This window comes from Oncorhynchus keta, chromosome 31, assembly GCF_023373465.1.
Source record: "Oncorhynchus keta strain PuntledgeMale-10-30-2019 chromosome 31, Oket_V2, whole genome shotgun sequence".
NCBI classification, from domain to species: Eukaryota; Metazoa; Chordata; class Actinopteri; order Salmoniformes; family Salmonidae; genus Oncorhynchus; species Oncorhynchus keta.
In genome coordinates this window covers 18,120,568-18,139,194 of record NC_068451.1, presented here as the reverse complement: position 1 = coordinate 18,139,194, position 18,627 = coordinate 18,120,568, and the positions used below count along the sequence as shown (strand labels likewise).

The 18,627-nt window shown below is 45.3% G+C and overlaps 1 protein-coding gene across 1 annotated transcript in view; it reads right to left on the bottom strand.

Moving 5' to 3' along the window:
- Positions 1–18,627, bottom strand: part of lars2 (leucyl-tRNA synthetase 2, mitochondrial) — a 52,314-nt gene that overhangs the window by 26,691 nt on the left and 6,996 nt on the right. Inside the window, exons 3-9 of the mRNA XM_052489866.1 lie at positions 16,003–16,134; positions 8,426–8,517; positions 8,098–8,158; positions 7,883–7,972; positions 7,217–7,360; positions 3,947–4,054; positions 2,807–2,966 (exon numbers count right to left, since the gene is read on the bottom strand). Coding sequence (XP_052345826.1) covers positions 2,807–2,966; positions 3,947–4,054; positions 7,217–7,360; positions 7,883–7,972; positions 8,098–8,158; positions 8,426–8,517; positions 16,003–16,134 — 787 coding nt within the window. The remainder of the gene's footprint in view (positions 1–2,806; positions 2,967–3,946; positions 4,055–7,216; positions 7,361–7,882; positions 7,973–8,097; positions 8,159–8,425; positions 8,518–16,002; positions 16,135–18,627) is intronic.

Here is an 18,627-nt window from a genome sequence, read left to right as displayed (position 1 = left end):
GGGCAGCCTTCCACAAACTTCCCACAATAAGTTGGGTGAATTTTGGCCCATTCCTCCTGACAGAGCTGGTGTAACTGAGTCAGGTTTGTAGGCCTCCTTGCTCAAACACGATTTTTCAGCTCAGCCCACAGATTTTCTATAGGAATGAGGTCAGAGCTTTGTGATGGTCACTCCAATACCTTGACTTTGTTGTCCTTAAGCCATTTTGTCACAACTTTGGAAGTATGCTTGGGGTCATTGTCCATTTGGAAGACCCATTTGCGACCAAGCTATAACTTCCTGACTGATGTCTTGAGATATTGCTTCAATATGTCCACATAATTGTCCTGCCTCATGATGCCGACTATATTGTGAAGTGCACCAGTCCCTCCTGCAGCAAAGCACCCACACAACATAATGCTGCCACCCCCGTGCTTCACAGTTGGGATGGTGTTCTTCAGCTTGCAAGCCTCCCCCCTTTTCCTCCAAACATAACGATGGTCATTATGGCCAAACAGTTACATTTTTGCTTCATCAGACCAGAGGACATTTCTCCAAAAAGTACAATCTTTGTCCCCATGTGTAGTTGCAAATCACAGTCTGGCTATTTTATGGAGGTTTTGGAGCAGTGGCTTCTTCCTTGCTGAGTGGCCTTTCAGGTTATGTCGATATAGGACTCGTTTCTCACATTGGATATACTGTAGATACTTTTGTACCCGTTTCCTCCAGCATCTTCACAAGGTCCTTTGCTGTGGTTCTGGGATTGATTTGCACTTTTCGCACCAAAGTACGTTCATTGCTAGGAGACAGAACGCGTCTCCTTCCTGAGCGGTATGACGGCTGTGTGGTCCCATGGTGTTTATACTTGCGTACTATTGTTTATACAGATGAATGTGGTAGCTTCAGGTGTTTGGAAATTGCTCCCAAGGATGAACCAGACTTGTGGAAGTCTACAATTTGTTGTCTGAGGTCTTGGCTGATTTCTTTTGATTTTCCCATGATGTCAAGCAAAGAGGCACAGAGTTTGGAGGTAGGCCTTGAAATACATCCACAGGTACACCTCCAATTGACTCAAATGATATCAATTAGCCTATCAGAAGCTTCTAAAGCCATGACATCATTTTCTGAAATTTTCCAAGCTGTTTAAAGGCACAGTCAACTTAGTTTATGTAAACGTCTGACACACTGGAATTGTGATACAGTGATTTATAAGCGAAATAATCTGCCTGTAAACAATTGTTGGAAAAATGACTTGTGTCATGCACAAAGTAGATGTCCAAACTGACTTGCCAAAACTATAGTTTGTTAAGAAGAAATTTGTGAAGTGGATGAAAAATAATTTTTAATTTTTAATTTATTTTTATTTTAAATTTATTTTTATTTTACCTTTATTTAACCAGGCAAGTCAGTTAAGAACAAATTCTTATTTTCAATGACGGCCTAGGAACAGTGGGTTAACTGCCTGTTCAGGGGCAGAACGACAGATTTGTACCTTGTCATCTCGGGGGTTTGAACTCGCAACCTTCCGGTTACTAGTCCAACGCTCTAACGACTAGGCTACCCTGCCGCCAACCTGTAATGACTCCAACCTGTATGTATCTATGTATGTAAACTTCCGACTTCAACTGTAACATATCTTGGAGGGTATACCCATGCACAACTAACTGTCTTTCTATCTCTCTCTACACACACACACACACACACACACACACACACACACACACACACACACACACACACACACACTCACACTCACACACACACACACACACCCCTACCTCTATCTGGACATAAAATAAACATTGATATACCTGTGTTGCACTGTGTTTCAGCTTAGCGTAAGCACTAAACTCAACATCCAACATGGACTACTAACAGCCAGTACTTCTCTATACTACACTGAACAAAAATATAAACGCAACATGTGAAGTGTTGGTTCCATGTTTCATGAGCTGAAATAAATAACACAGAAATGTTCCATTCACACAAAAAGCTTATTTATCTCAAATTTTGTGCACAAATTTGTTTACATCCATGTTAGTGAGAATTTCTCCTTTGTCAAGATAATCCATCCACCTGACAGGTGTGGCATATCAAGAAGCCGATTAAATGTCATCATCATTACACAGGTGCACCTTGTGCTGGGAACAATAAAAGGCCACTCTAAAATGTGCAGTTTTGTCACACAACACAATGCCACAGATGTTTCAAATTTTGAGGGGTCGTGGAATTGGCCTGCTGACTGCAGGGAAGTCCACCAGAGCTGTTGCCAGAGAACTTATTGTTAATTTCTCTACCATAAGCCACCTCAAATGTTTTAGAGAACCGGCCTTAGGCCACGTGTATGGCGTCCTGTGGGGGAGCGGTTTGCTGAATGTCAACATTGTGAACAGAGTGCCCCATGGTGACGGTGGGGTTATGTTATGGCCAGGAATAAGCTAACATAAGTGCATTTCATCGATGGCAATTTGAATGCACAGAAATACCATGAAGTGATCCTGAGGCCCATTGTGAGGCCCATTTCTTTTAAGGTATCTGTGACCAAGAGATGCATATCTGTATTCCCAGTCATGTGAAATCCATAAATTAGGCCTAATAAATGCCAATTTCAATTGACTGATTTCCTTACATGAACTGTAACTCAGTAAAATCTTTGAAATTGTTGCATGTTACATTTCTATTTTTGTTCAGTAAAATGTGCCATTGAGAGTTACAATGGGCCACATACATTAAATACACTAAATATTTACTGTAAGCCACTATGGATAAAAGTGGCACTTAAAAAATGACCTCAGACTACCAGGTCTGGACAGTGGTTCCTTCCTACCTCTGCCTGTCTGCAGGACTCTCTCCAGAGCTGAGCGGACTGGGCTGGTACCATGCAGCAGTCTGTGGGAGGGGACAATGGACAGGTAGGCAGCCCCAAACACTGCCTCTGGGCTGGAGGTGTAGCCTGCTAGAGTCTCCCCCGTCTCCTCCCCATTCACCTGCATGGAGGGAAGGATAGAGAAACACACACACAGTTTATGGATAAATACATGACAGGACAGTAACTTGGTTACATTTAGTTGTTGAGCAAGGTAAAGGAGGATAGTTAAAAAACTAAACACAACACTAGTTGGTAAGAAAAAAAGAAAAAACACTGTAGTATGCAATATTTAGCAATGGATTATGTTTTAACGTTAATCAGTTAACATGCCTGACAGAAAGTAAATTGGCACCAAAAATATAGAATCAGTCATTTAGTACAGAACACCCTTGACAATGTTAAAGATGTAACGGGACTGGTTCCTGCTTCCCATCTACAAAACCACCGCTGGCCCTACTTTTAATTACCCCACTCTGCCTGATTTATGAGAACCACACACACACACACACACACACACACACACACACACACACACACACACACACACACACACACACACACACACACACACACACACACACACACACACACACACACACACACACACACACACACACACACACACACACACACACACACACACACACACACACACACACACAGAGAGAGAGAGTCACAACCCCCCTTACCATAAATATGATTACGATTTTAATAAGGAAGGAAGGCATCAACCTAATACATTTCCTCCGTCTGTTGCAAGGAGTTCTGTGACTGGGGTGACTGGAGTTCACAATAGGCTTTTAGCAAAACCATTTTAGAATGTCAATACTCTATTCAACATTCTAAAAGTGCATTTGGATAGTTCAATGGAAATAAACACACAGCCCCACAGTCACTATGTTTGATTAAATTGCTGCTTGCAGAGAGACGACTGGTGGTGCTAGCTGAATGAGAATGATGTAGCAGGGGAGAATCTCAGAGCTAATCCTAGTGATAATCCTAGAATACCTTCAAATGTTTATACCTGGAAGACTAAGTAGTCTAAACTAAACCAGGATGGACTGACAAGAAGGAACAGATGAAAGATGTGAGTCTAACCTTGAGGTGAAAGTCGAAGTAGCAGCCGGTGCAGTCTCCAATCCAGTTGGCCTGCATGGCCTTGACCCCGTACCACTCTGGCAGCTCCGCCAGGGCGTCCAGGAGGGGCTGGGAGAGAGAAATACATCATAAAAAATGTTAAATCATATTGATGCTAAATAAATCATAAAGATGTTATGTCATATTGTAATGTCAGATGTTTAAGTTTAAGCCCCAGATCAGCACATCATTTACTTCTCCTCTTTACCCTGAGAGGCTCTTCCAAAGCTCAGCCAGTCTCCTGGCACAATACCACAGTCTACCTCGTCTCACATCATGTAGTCAAAGAGGGATTTTAGAAATCATGACCTCCACATGCCCTACTTTTGCATTTATCGCAAAGCAAATCGCTCATGACTCAACAACAGTTTCATAACGAGAGAGAGAGAGAGAGAGAGAGAGAGAGAGAGAGAGAGAGAGAGAGAGAGAGAGAGAGAGAGAGAGAGAGAGAGAGAGAGAGAGAGAGAGAGAGAGAGAGACAGAGAGAGAGAGAGAGAGAGAGAGAGAGAGAGAGAGAGAGAGAGAGAGAGAGAGAGAGAGAGAGAGAGAGAGAGAGAGACAGAGAGAGAGAGAAAGAGAGAGACAGAGAGAGAGAAAGAGAGAGAGACAGAGAGAGAGACAGAGAGACAGAGAGACAGAGAGACAGAGAGAGAGACAGAGAGAGAGACAGAGAGAGAGACAGAGAGAGAGACAGAAAGAGAGAGAGAAAGACAGAGAGAGAGAAAGAGAGGGAGAGAGACAGAGAGAGAGAGACAGAGAGACAGAGAGAGACAGAGAGAGAGAGAGAGAGAGAGAGAGAGACAGAGAGAGAGACAGAGAGAGAGACAGAAAGAGAGAGAGAAAGACAGAAAGAGAGAAAGACAGAGAGAGAGAAAGAGAGGGAGAGAGACAGAGAGAGAGAGACAGAGAGACAGAGAGAGACAGAGAGAGACAGAGAGAGACAGAGAGAGAAAGAGAGAGACAGAGAGGGAGAGAGAGAGAGAGAGAAAGAGAGGGAGAGAGACAGAGAGAGAGAGACAGAGAGAGAGAGACAGAGAGAGAGAGAGACAGAGAGAGACAGAGAGAGAGAGACAGAGAGAGAGAGACAGAGAGAGACAGAGAGAGAGAGAGAGAGAGAGAGCGACAGAGAGAGACAGAGAGAGACACACACACAGATTTTTAAAAGGAAGCTATGCATAACAACAAGGAGCAGGCCAGAAAGTCCCAGCTGGGTTCCGCTTCTATCTGAATGGAGAATATAAAAAGGCAACAGCACCAATTTGATATACCTCTCCCCCACTATCACAACCCATTACCAAGCCACCCTCTGAGATCTCTACCCAACACACTGTAATAACACCAATAACAGCAATACAACCAATACTAACAATGGCAATAAGGATGATTGTAATTGCAGTATGTATCAATGTTATTTCACTGCTTCTCAAGCATGGATGGATGGATGGAGAGAGAGAGAGAATGAAAGACAGAATCTGAGAGAGTGAGAAAGAGATTGGTGTCCTGCCATAAATGCTGGTGTCTTTGTGTCAGTCAAGCAGCCTAGCAACAACGCCAGTGTGAGTGTACAGCCTGCCCGCCTCAAGGTGTCACAGCGATGTCACCAAGAACAGACACCCACTGAGGAGGTGAGGTGGTACTCTGCTCAAACCATGAGAAGAGAAAAAAAACTCAACTAAACTGTGTTTTTGTCTCCAGAAAAGAAGCGACATCAATGGAGCCACATAAACCCGAGGGTTTAACCAGAGACTTAGGCCTATGGCTGGGCCAATTCCAAGGGTTTCCATGGCAACCTAGCAAAGCTATAAAATTCTATATCAATAAAATGAGGATGGCTAAGGTTTTGTGTGTGTTCGTGTCGATGTCCGTGAGTGTGTTTCCCTGCATCTTTTGGATACGTGAGAGATTTGATGACACATGCACGTGAATATATCTGAGGCTGCCTATGTAGCAATCTAGCAAAGCTTACTAGAGTGTGTATGTTTGTATGCCTGTGTAAAATGATGAATGTATGGGTAAAGTCTGCCATTGTGTTGATTTACATGACACTACAGTGTGATGTGTTGAAATGAGTGAGTCCATCAGTGTGTGTGATTATGCATGAAAAAGAAAACATCTATTGTCAATGTCATTATTAACTGTGTTCATCGTGTGTGTGTGTGTGTGTGTGTGTGTGTGTGTGTGTGTGTGTGTGAATCTCAGAGATAAAGTGGAGTGACAGGGTCATACTGCTGAAGCCTACTGCTTAATGTGTGAGTGACTAGTGTATGTCTTTACCAGTGGAAACTGGAAATGTTAGCAGCACACACACAATCAATCAACCCTTATCAATCAAGGCTCTAGCAGCACAGGGAACCTGACCTTCTGGTCCACCAATCAGACCGGTTTGGAAGGCTTCCACTCAGAGCCTCTCAGTACCAACCATTCCTCATCTGGAGAGGTTTGAATCAGTGCACCTTCAGTTACTCTGACTCCATGTGCCCAGGTTCAGGCTGCGTGTGTGTGTGTGTGTGTGTGTGTGTGTGTGTGTGTGTGTGTGTGTGTGTGTGTGTGTGTGTGTGTGTGTGTGTGTGTGTGTGTGTGTGTGTGTGTGTGTGTGTGTGTGTGTGTTGTGTGTGTGTGTGTGTGTGTGTCCATCCCATGGGTGGAATAAATCTCCAGAGAGGGTCATTTCAACCCAGAGCGTAGCTGGTAGTGGCTGGTAGTGATTATGAGACCCTGCTGCTGGAGACGTGGGGGTTTCTCATCAGTCAGACTGGCCAGGAACGGCGAGGCCAGCCTGGGAATGACACTCTCAGCAGGCTGCTGATTACACAGCCAGGGCTGGGTTCAAGTAGAATTTATTTTCTTTCAAATACTCTGAGCATTTGATTGACCCAGTCTAACATGCCAGATGGGTGGACTTTGCAGTTTGCACTTTTGGAACTATTCCAATGGTTCCATTGTGCCAGGTAAGATCACTCAATCACAGCTAAAGTATTTGAAAGAAAACAGATCCAACTTGAGCCCAGATTTGTTCCACAGCCAGGGCTGAAGCTGCTGCCATGGTTTCTGCAGTGATTGACATCAGAGGGGTCTCCCCCCCTTTCATTCTCACACAGTCTCTAATGTAGCCAGCCAATCAGATTATGCCAAAAGGCGCAGGTGGCGATATTGATGTGATAGGACGCCCTTTGACCCTTGACGGGCTTATCACCAATACACCCTCCATGCGCACGAGACACACACACCTACCTTGGCGTAGTTGGTGGTCTTAATGAACCACTGCCTGAGTAATTTCTGCTCCACCAGAGCTCCAGACCTCCAGGAGCGCCCGTTGTCATCCACCTGCTCATCAGCCAACACCGTCTGGTCCACAGGGTCCCAGTTCACCACCGCCTGGAACACACACACGCACACACAGACACACACATACGCACAGATTACAATTACTACAACTACACACAGACACAAAGACAGACATAAGCCAACATCACAGGAGCTGATCGAATCAGAGAAAGAGACAGATGTCTGCTGATACGAGTGCCAAAATACCTTGCATCTGATTAAACTACATGACCTCTCCACTACAGCACAGATTTTCCGATTGTCTGTGATCTACTATACAAAATGTGTTTTCCTCACAAAGCCACAGGAGGCTCCATAGTTACTGAAGACACAGAGGCTCAGTGGCCTGCCTGAGTGTCATCCTCCTGGGGTGTGTCTCCCTCATCCTGCCTCCCTGGAGTTCTACACACAGCCTATGACAATACCAGGGGCATGACTGCATCACATTAGTTCAAAGTGTCGTCATCTCCTCGTCAGCAGAGATGGAAAGGAGATGAAGAGAGGAAACCACTTTGGACTATTGAGACACAGCCGATGACAAGGATTGGACAAACTCAAGGCCCCCGAACCTACCTCTTTCTGATAGGCCAGTCCTGCCTTGAAGAGCTTGACAAACAGCCACTGGGTCCACCTGTAGTAGTCTGGTAGGCAGGTGGTCACCTCCTGGTCAGAGGAGAGGGAAGATGATTGATACACACACAACGCACGAGAGAAAAGAGAGTCATCCACCCACACAGAGCCTACCACTGGAAGGTTGGAGATGGTGCTCAGCTCCTCCCATTACTCACCTTGTCCCAATTAAAGCAGAGCCCTAGGCTGTCGAGCTGCTCCCGCATGGACTGGATATTACTGGGGACGGAGACAGACAGGAGAGAGGAGGATGTTAGGGGGAGTGTGTGTGTGTGTGTGTGTGTGTGTGTGTGTGTGTGTGTGTGTGTGTGTGTGTGTGTGTGTGTGTGTGTGTGTGTGTGTGTGTGTGTGTGTGTGTGTGTGTGTGTGTGTGTGTGTGTGTGTGTGTGTGTGTGTGTGTGTGTGAAAGTGAGTGAGTGAGTGAGTGAGTGAGTGAGTGAGCGAGCGAGTGAGTGAAAGGTGTTTGCATCATATCTTGTATTGTACCTCTTAGTCCATTCCTCCGGGTCAAGGCCTCTCTCGATGGCAGCGTTCTCTGCTGGGAGTCCAAAAGCATCCCAGCCCATTGGGTTTAGCACCTAAAAACAGTTACACAGAAATCAGTTACATATCACACCTGGCTGTTCTTCCCAGCCCATTGGGTTTTACACAACCCACATGATAACAGTTCAATTCAATTTAAAATACTTGATTTGTCCCCTTAGGCCGGGCAATTACTAATACAGCTATAGCTGTGCTTCAGACAACAAACCGGCACAGATAACATATGTGAACATATCATACCTGACTTTTCAGTATATCCCTTTAACACAGGCCGGTTTGAGAGTGCTCTAGCAAATCCCTAGTAAAGAACATCAACAACAAGGCCCGAAGGCTGTACAAGAGCATTTGACCGTAATACTGTCGTGCATGCGTCTTTAGACATGCACAACAGTGTCAACCTTTTCCGTCTCATTATCCATAATCTCTGTTCAATGCCCGAAGACATGTAATATACGTACGTAGAAGCTGTTAAACCCAACCAGAGTGTAAGGCAGAGAGGTGAGGGAACATAACATCTAATGCATGTAGAGTGGCTCTGCACAGGCCCATAAAGGCCTGATGTTGTAATGTGAGTTATACAGGGAACATACCGGCGCTGGTCTGATTGGATGTGTTAAATAGAGGATGGTAATAGGAACCAAGGCCTCTCTGTTTGCATCATCATCATCTATATTTAATTCACACTAGTATGGGGATGTCGTGTTGAAAGGCATTGTACTTTGCAGCACTAACAGATGTGATCAGAGGTTTATACAGGCTTCCAGCTTGTGCTTGCAGTCAGTCAGTCAGTCAGTCAGTCCCACCCTTCTCACCCCTCTCCTCACAATGTGTTTTCTCACTTATTTCCACTTCTTCACACCAGTGTCTCCCTCCTTCCCTCCGCTTCTCACAACACTATTAAGAATTGATAAGCTCTTTTCACCCTTCACTATTCCTTCTTGATCCTTCACTTTTCTTCCACCCAAACCCTTACTGAAGAGAAAGAAGGAGAGGCAGGAGTGGAGACGAGAAGAGAATGGAAGAGCAGTAGAGAGAGAGAGAGAGAGAGAGAGAGAGAGAGAGAGAGAGAGAGAGAGAGAGAGAGAGAGAGAGAGAGAGAGAGAGAGAGAGAGAGAGAGAGAGAGAGAGAGAGAGAGAGAGAGAGAGAGAGAGAGAGAGAGAGAGAGAGAGAGAGAGAGAGAGAGAGAGAGAGAGAGAGAGAGAGAGAGAGAGAGAGAGAGAGAGAGAGAGAGAGAGAGAGAGAGAGAGAGAGCGAGAGAGAGAGAGAGAGAGAGAGAGAGAGAGAGAGAGAAGAGAAGAGAAGAGAGAGGTGAGGGGGACAGGAGAGTGGAGAGGGAGTGTGTATCGACTAACGAGTCTGACGCTTCAGACAAATCGGTATCCTTGGTAACTGCCTGGGCCTAATTTGTAAAGCCGAGTGCTGGATGTTATCAGTCTAAGTGAGCTCCTTCGTGCCAAGGTAAAACATACAGACATTGACTAGAGAAATGAGTACCTGTAGATGTAGAAATATAAAGAAGTCCCTACAGTCATTAAAATAGATGTGCTTGCCGTGTTAATACGCCGTTTTATCAGTTTAAATGTGCCCATTATCTAATGTAGTGAGGAGGACCTTTGGCTGATCTGTTGTCGAGAAGAGATGAACTCCTGACGGACAGGGACAGGCTGTCTGCCTCGGTTCATTTCTCAAAGTTACATCAGCCCAAAGAGACTGTCAGAGGCAAACCGTCAACCCTTTTAAACAGTCGATGCTCCACAACAACCCCAGGGCCAAAGTCAAGTCTCTAACTCCCCCACTACAACTGTACTGCCTACATTTAACTTATGGATAACCTATGGATAGAGGAGGAGCTAAGAGACAAACCTGCCCACAGAGTGGACATAGATCTATATTAGGGAGTGACTTGTCAATCTAGGACAGCCTGACAGACAGGAGTCCCAGGGGAGGGGGCTGATTTTGGGCATGCAACACACTGGCATGGCTATGCTAAAGTGTATGTGTCCACCCACACACAAATCCCAAAAGCTCTGGTTCCATCTGTGAAGAGATGAGCTGCAAGCTGAAAGCAGAGCAGAGCCACAGGCAGTCTAACCATTAAACATCACACCACAACTAGGCTACAGGGAAGGGATTTTACTAAACATCACACCACAACTAGGCTACAGGGAAGGGATTTTACGAAACATCACACCACAACCAGGCTACAGGGAAGGGATTTTACTAAACATCACACCACAACTAGGCTACAGGGAAGGGATTTTACTAAACATCACACCACAACTAGGCTACAGGGAAGGGATTTTACTAAACATCACACCACAACCAGGCTACAGGGAAGGGATTTTACTAAACATCACACCACAACTAGGCTACAGGGAAGGCATTTTACTAAACATCACAACTAGGCTACAGGGAAGGGATTTTACTAAACATCACACCACAACTAGGCTACAGGGAAGGGATTTTACTAAACATCACACCACAACTAGGCTACAGGGAAGGGATTTTACTATAAACATCACACCACAACTAGGCTACAGGGAAGGGATTTTACTAAACATCACACCACAACTAGGCTACAGGGAAGGAATTTTACGAAACATCACACCACAACTAGGCTACAGGGAAGGGATTTTACTAAACATCACAACTAGGCTACAGGGAAGGGATTTTACTAAACATCACAACTAGGCTACAGGGAAGGGATTTTACTACACATCACACCAGAACTAGACTACAGGGAAGGGATTTTACTAAACATCACAACTAGGCTACAGGGAAGGGATTTTACTAAACATCACAACTAGGCTACAGGGAAGGGATTTTACTAAACATCACAACTAGGCTACAGGGAAGGGATTTCACTACACATCACACCACAACTAGACTACAGAGAAGGGGTTTTACTAAACATCACAACTAGGCTACAGGGAAGGGATTTTACTAAACATCACAACTAGGCTACAGGGAAGGGATTTCACTAAACATCACAACTAGGCGACAGGGAAGGTATTTCACTAACCATCACAACTAGGCTACAGGGAAGGGATTTTACTACACATCACACCACAACTAGGCAACAGGTAAGGTATTTTACTAAACATCACACCACAACTAGGCTACAGGGAAGGGACTTTACTAAACATCACAACTAGGCTACAGGGAAGGTATTTTACTAAACATCACACCACAACTAGGCTACAGGGAAGGTATTTCACTAAACATCACAACGAGGTGACAGGGAAGGGATTTTACTACACATCACAACTAGGCTACAGGGAAGGTATTTCACTAAACATCACAACGAGGCTACAGGGAAGGTATTTCACTAAACATCACAACTAGGCTACAGGGAAGGTATTTCGCTAAACACAACAACTAGGCTACAGGGAAGGGATTTTACTACACATCACACCACAACTAGGCAACAGGGAAGGGATTTCACTAAACATCACAACTAGGCTACAGGGAAGGGATTTTACTACACATCACAACAGGGAAGGTATTTTACGAAACATCACACCACAACTAGACTACCGGGAAGGTATTTTACTAAACATCACAACTAGGCTACAGGGAAGGTATTTTACTAAACATCACAACTAGGCTACAGGGAAGGTATTTCACTAAACATCACAACGAGGCCACAAGGAAGGTATTCCACTAAACATCACAACTAGGCTACAGGGAAGGGATTTTACTACACATCACACCACAACTAGGCTACAGGGAAGGGATTTCACTAAACATCACACCACAACTAGGCTACAGGGAAGGGATTTTACTAAACATCACACCACAACCAGGCTACAGGGAAGGGATTTTACTAAACATCACACCACAACTAGGCTACAGGGAAGGGATTTTACTAAACATCACACCACAACTAGGCAACAGGGAAGGGATTTTACGAAACATCACAACTAGGCTACAGGGAAGGGATTTCACTAAACATCACACCACAACTAGGCTACAGGGAAGGGATTTTACTAAACATCACACCACAACCAGGCTACAGGGAAGGGATTTCACTAAACATCACACCACAACTAGGCTACAGGGAAGGGATTTTACGACACATCACACCACAACTAGGCTACAGGGAAGGGATTTTACTAAACATCACACCACAACCAGGCTACAGGGAAGGGATTTCACTAAACATCACACCACAACTAGGCTACAGGGAAGGTATTTTACTAAACATCACACCACATCTAGGCAACAGGGAAGGTATTTTACTAAACATCACACCACAACTAGGCAACAGGGAAGGGATTTGACAAAACATCACACCACAACTAGGCTACAGGGAAGGGATTTTACTAAACATCACACCACAACTAGGCTACAGGGAAGGGATTTTACTACACATCACACCACAACAAGGCTACAGGGAAGGGAATTTACTAAACATCACACCACAACTAGGCTACAGGGAAGGGATTTTACTAAACATCACAACTAGGCTACAGGGAAGGGATTTTACTAAACATCACAACTAGGCTACAGGGAAGGTATTTCACTACACATCACACCACAACTAGGCTACAGGGAAGGTATTTCACTAAACATCACAACTAGGCTACAGGGAAGGTATTTTACTAAACATCACACCACAAATAGGCAACAGGGAAGGGATTTTACTAAACATCACAACTAGGCTACAGGGAAGGGATTTTACTAAACATCACAACTAGGCTACAGGGAAGGGATTTTACTAAACATCACACCACAACTAGGCTACAAGGAAGGGATTTTGTCTCTACAAGTGTAATAATCTCCTTGAACGAATGAACTAGTTGAAGACAACTTGTTCTCTCTCTGGTGTGTGTGTGTGTGTGTGTGTGTGTGTGTGTGTGTGTGTGTGTGTGTGTGTGTGTGTGTGTGTGTGTGTGTGTGTGTGTGTGTGTGTGTGTGTGTGTGTGTGTGTGTGTGTGTGTGTGTGTGTGTGTAAATGGATTATCTTTCTGACAGTTGCTGACAGACAGATATCCCCTTGGGCAGCAGCATGTAGCTGTCATTCACAACGGTCCATACGACAACTAAAATATTGGTTAGGAAGACAGCATTACAGCCTTACTGCTGGTAGCCCAGATACAGCCTACCTGCTAAGAAAATCCATATGAAGACAGAAATGTAGCCATCTCTCTCTGAGTGGGAGGGAACAAAACCCTGCTGCCTTCAAAACAATGACAGGCCCGTTGTGCCACACTCACACAACACTGACATCACTTTGTCAGGCTCCATTAAAATCAAACCCTGGGGATTCATCCAAAATGGCACCCTATTCCCTATATAGTGCACTACTTTGGACCAGAGCCCTATGCACACTGGTAAAAAACAATGTACTATAAAGGGAATCTGGTGTCATTTGGGACGTAGCCTGAGAGGGGAGGGCCTACAACACAACACACACCAAACGGGGGGGGCGTTATTGTGACAAAGAAGAATGGCTGGAGTAATGGTTTAGAACAGTATACAGTACAGAGGAAGGGAGTGAGGGGAAGAGAGGGGGGAGAGAGAGGAAGAGTGGGAGGAGGGGAGCGGGAGATAAAGAGAGAGAGAAGAAAAGAGAGAAAGAGTGAGATAAATGAGTGAGGGTCACAGTGAATTATTTAGTAACCATTTCAAGCTATGGGTGACTGGATGCATTAGGGGACACAGTGACAGACAGTCCCTGGTCCCGAATGGTGTCTCTGGGGAGTCATTTGTCACCACTGGTTTGTAGGACACCAACGGTCTGATCATCATATCTCTTAAACACCAGCGCACATCTTTCACACTTTTCTATGAGGAGAGTCATCAACACCTTAGAATGGATAGTGGGAGCTTCCCTCCCTGTTTTACCCCTGCAGAAACACTTAAAGGCAGATGTCTTAGAGGGATTCACCAACTGAAAGAGTCATTGTTTTGACATGAAACCTTTTTATGCCGTAATCCCGTCTGGTAATGTGCCATGCGTAGGTAGTCCCACTGAAAAGTGGTCTTGTGGCTAAGAGCACTTAGGTAAGTGTAGCGTAGGGCCAGGGACAATGGGGGCACTCTCAAAGCTACAATATGCAAATCCTTTTTCAGAAAATTGGCAGCCCCACCAGTTGAGGCTGGTGAAATGTATTTTGAAATGAAAATTGAACTCATTCCCAGATCCCAGATTGCACTTTTAAGAGGGGAGTTAGAAGGCAAAGGCAGAGCAGCATCTCTCTGTTTAAACAGCCTCCACACACACACACCTCATGCAGAACAGATGCCAACTGTGATTCAGACTAGGCAGAACATCAAGGCCGTAATGACCATGGATCAGGGCTTCCATTTCAGAGAAGATGTAAAGAAAGCGAGAACGGACGGTGACCTTGTGGACTGCACACAAAGTGCTTCACAGCTGTATGCTTCTACGTGACTCACCTGGAGTCGTGACAGTACAGTTTGTGTGCATGCATATATATATATATATATATATATATATATATATGGACAGACAGACAGACAGACAGACAGACAGACAGACAGACAGACAGACAGACAGACAGACAGACAGACAGACAGACAGACAGACAGACAGACAGACAGACAGACAGACAGACAGACAGACAGACAGACAGACAGACAGACAGACAGACAGACAGACAGACAGACAGACAGACAGACAGACAGACAGACAGACAGACAGACAGACAGACAGACAGACAGACAGACAGACAGACAGACAGACAGACAGACAGACAGACAGACAGACAGACAGACAGACAGACAGACAGACAGACAGACAGACAGACAGACAGACAGACACAGACAGACAGACAGACAGACAGACAGACAGACAGACAGACAGACAGACAGACAGACAGACAGACAGACAGACAGACAGACAGACAGACAGACAGACAGACAGACAGACAGACAGACAGACAGACAGACAGACAGACAGACAGACAGACAGACAGACAGACAGACAGACAGACAGACAGACAGACAGACAGACAGACAGACAGACAGACAGACAGACAGACAGACAGACAGACAGACAGACAGACAGACAGACAGACAGACAGACAGACAGACAGACAGACAGACAGACAGACAGACAGACAGACAGACAGACAGACAGACAGACAGACAGACAGACAGACAGACAGACAGACAGACAGACAGACAGACAGACAGACAGACAGACAGACAGACAGACAGACAGACAGACAGACAGACAGACAGGCAGGCAGGCAGGCAGGCAGACAGGCAGACAGGCAGGCAGACAGGCAGGCAGACAGGCAGGCAGACAGGCAGGCAGACAGAGACAGAGCCATAGAGACAGACAGGCAGAGAGAGAGAGAAAGAGAGAGACAGAGACAGAGACAGAGACAGAGCCATAGAGACAGACATGCATAGAGGGGTGGAAAGGAGAAGTGATAAAAGTTACCAGTATGGGCAGCTTAGCTTGTCACAGTTGTATCTCCAGCTACTAATCAGGGCCAGTCGCTTTGGCTGAAAGAATCTGCTAAATGGTATATATTCTTATTACCTGGTGGCCCCTCATCCTCTGGAAGTGTCCGATGGTGTCACTGATTGTGTAGACCCGTACATGGCCCATGTGGAGACGGCCGGAGGGGTACGGGAACATAGACAGGACATAAAACTTCTTCCTATGGGAACTCTGGGGAATACAACAAACACATGCTCAGGGAAATAGACTTCATGAGGCTTGTGATAGCCTCGCAATCAATAATTATACAAAATGTTTGACAGGAACTAGCCCTACAAATCTGTGTCTGGCAACATGTGATTAGCGCAACTAACCTGTAGGAATACCAGTCGTATAGCTTACTGTGCGTTCATGCCAGTGTTATAAAAATGATTGAAAACAAAGATGTGATTTTTGGTCTTAATTTAGGGTTAGCAGTGTGGGTGAGGTTAGGATTAGGTTCAGAATCAGATTTGAGGATTTTGTGGTTAAGCCCCTAAGGGTTATACAGCCTGGGTCAGTGCTAGACTACACTCCTAGCTACTGGATTATTCTGTCTGTATGTCTGGGTGCAGCTGCAGCAGGTTTCCAGTGTCTTTGAGAAAGTGCAGCCAGGCCAGATAGCCCCTCACTCTGCCATCAGTCTGGACTACACACAGTCTGCCTCCCAAATGGCACCCTATTTCCTACAGGCCATGGTCAAAAGTAGTGCAATACATGCAGGTTTGCATTTTTCGTCATGAATCTTGTTCTGGAGGCAGCTCTGCATAGTGGTCACTAGCTGGCACAGCAACACAAAGTCATAAAATCTGATTTCAAACTTAATCTTAACACTTACCTGACCCACACGGCTTATCCTAATGCCTAACCCTAAATTAAGACTGAAAAGCACATTTCTGTTTTCATACATTTTTACAATATAGCAAATTTTGACTTTGTAGCTGGCCTATCTAAGGGGCAATCGCTCAGTTCTGCCTCCATGACAAGACTCATAACAATAAATGTCAACCTGCGCAAAAAATAGGAAATAGGTTGCCATTTGGGCCTGAATAACTCAATGAGCGCAGACTGACTAAACAACGGCTCAAATTATCTTGAAGGAGCTCATTGATGGACTGAAGACTTTTTGTGTGGAAAGCCTGGGCTGAATCATGATGCATTGTGTGTTTGTAACAATGTCGTGACAACATTGGATGTCAGGGTCAGTTACAGTACTATTTGCCTTGGAGGACTGTTGATGGTCGTGACAACAGTAACCAAAAACAGACGGACAAACAGGAGACAGTGAATAGGTTACTTCATTACTAAGCATATTACGCCTATGAGTCAAGAATATTAGACAGTAAGAGAATGATTTAATGAATGTTGAGTCTACACAAACCAGAAGGCCTCCCAAAGGGAACACTAAACAGGGTTCAACCAGACAGACACACACAAACTCAGCAAAAAAATAAATGTCTCTCACTGTCAACTGTGTTTATTTTCAGCAAACTTAACATGTGTAAATACTTGTATGAACATAAGATTCAACAACAGACATAAACTGAACAAGTTCCACAGACATGTGACTAACAGAAATGGAATAATGTCCCTGATCAAAGGGGGGGTCAAAATCAACAGCAACAGTCAGTATCTGGTGTGGCCACCAGCTGCATTAAGTACTGCAGTGCATCTCCTCCTCATGGACTGCACCAGATTTGCCAGTTCTTGATATGATATGTTACCCCACGCTTCCACCAAGGCACCTGGAAGTTCCCAGACATTTCTGGGGGGGAAATGGCCCTAGCCCTCACCCTCCAATCCAACAGGTCCCAGACGTGCTCAATGGGATTGAGATCCGGGTTCTTTGCTGGCCATGGCAGAACACTGACATTCCTGTCTTGCAGGAAATCACGCACAAAAGGAGCAGTATGGCTGGTGGCATTGTCATTCTGGAGGGTCATGTCAGGATGAGCTTGCAGGAAGGGTACCACATGAGGGAGGAGGTTGTCTTCCCTGTAACGCACAGCATTGAGATTGCCTGCAATGACAACAAGCTCATTCCGATGATGCTGAGACACACGCCCCAGGCCATGACGGACCCTCCACGTCCAAATCGATCCCGCTCCGGAGTACAAGTCTCGGTGTAACGCTCTATCCTTCAGCGATAAACGCAAATCCAACCATCACCCCTGGTGAGACAAAACCGCAAATCGTCAGTGAAGAGCACTTATTGCCCGTCCTGTCTGGTCCAGCGACGGTGGCTTTGTGCCCATAGGCGACGTTGTTGCTAGTGATGTCTGGTGAGGACCTGCCTTACAACAGGCTTACAAGCCCTCAGTCCAGCCTCTCTCAGCCTATTGCGGACAGTCTGAGCACTGATGAAGTGATTGTGCGTTCCTGGTGTAACTCAGGCAGTTGTTGTTGCCATCCTGTACCTGTCCCGCAGGTGTGATGTTCGGATGTACCGATCCTGTGCAGGTGTTGTTATACGTGGTCTGCCACTCCGTCCTGTCTCCTTGTGGCACTGTCTTAGGTGTCTCACAGTACGGACATCGCAATTTATACGTTTTCATAACTGTGACCTTAATTGCCTACCATCTGTAAGCTGTTAGTGTCTTAACGACCGTTCCACAGGTGCATGTTCATTAATTGTTTATGGTTCATTGAACAAGCATGAGACACAGTGTTAAAACCCTTTACAAT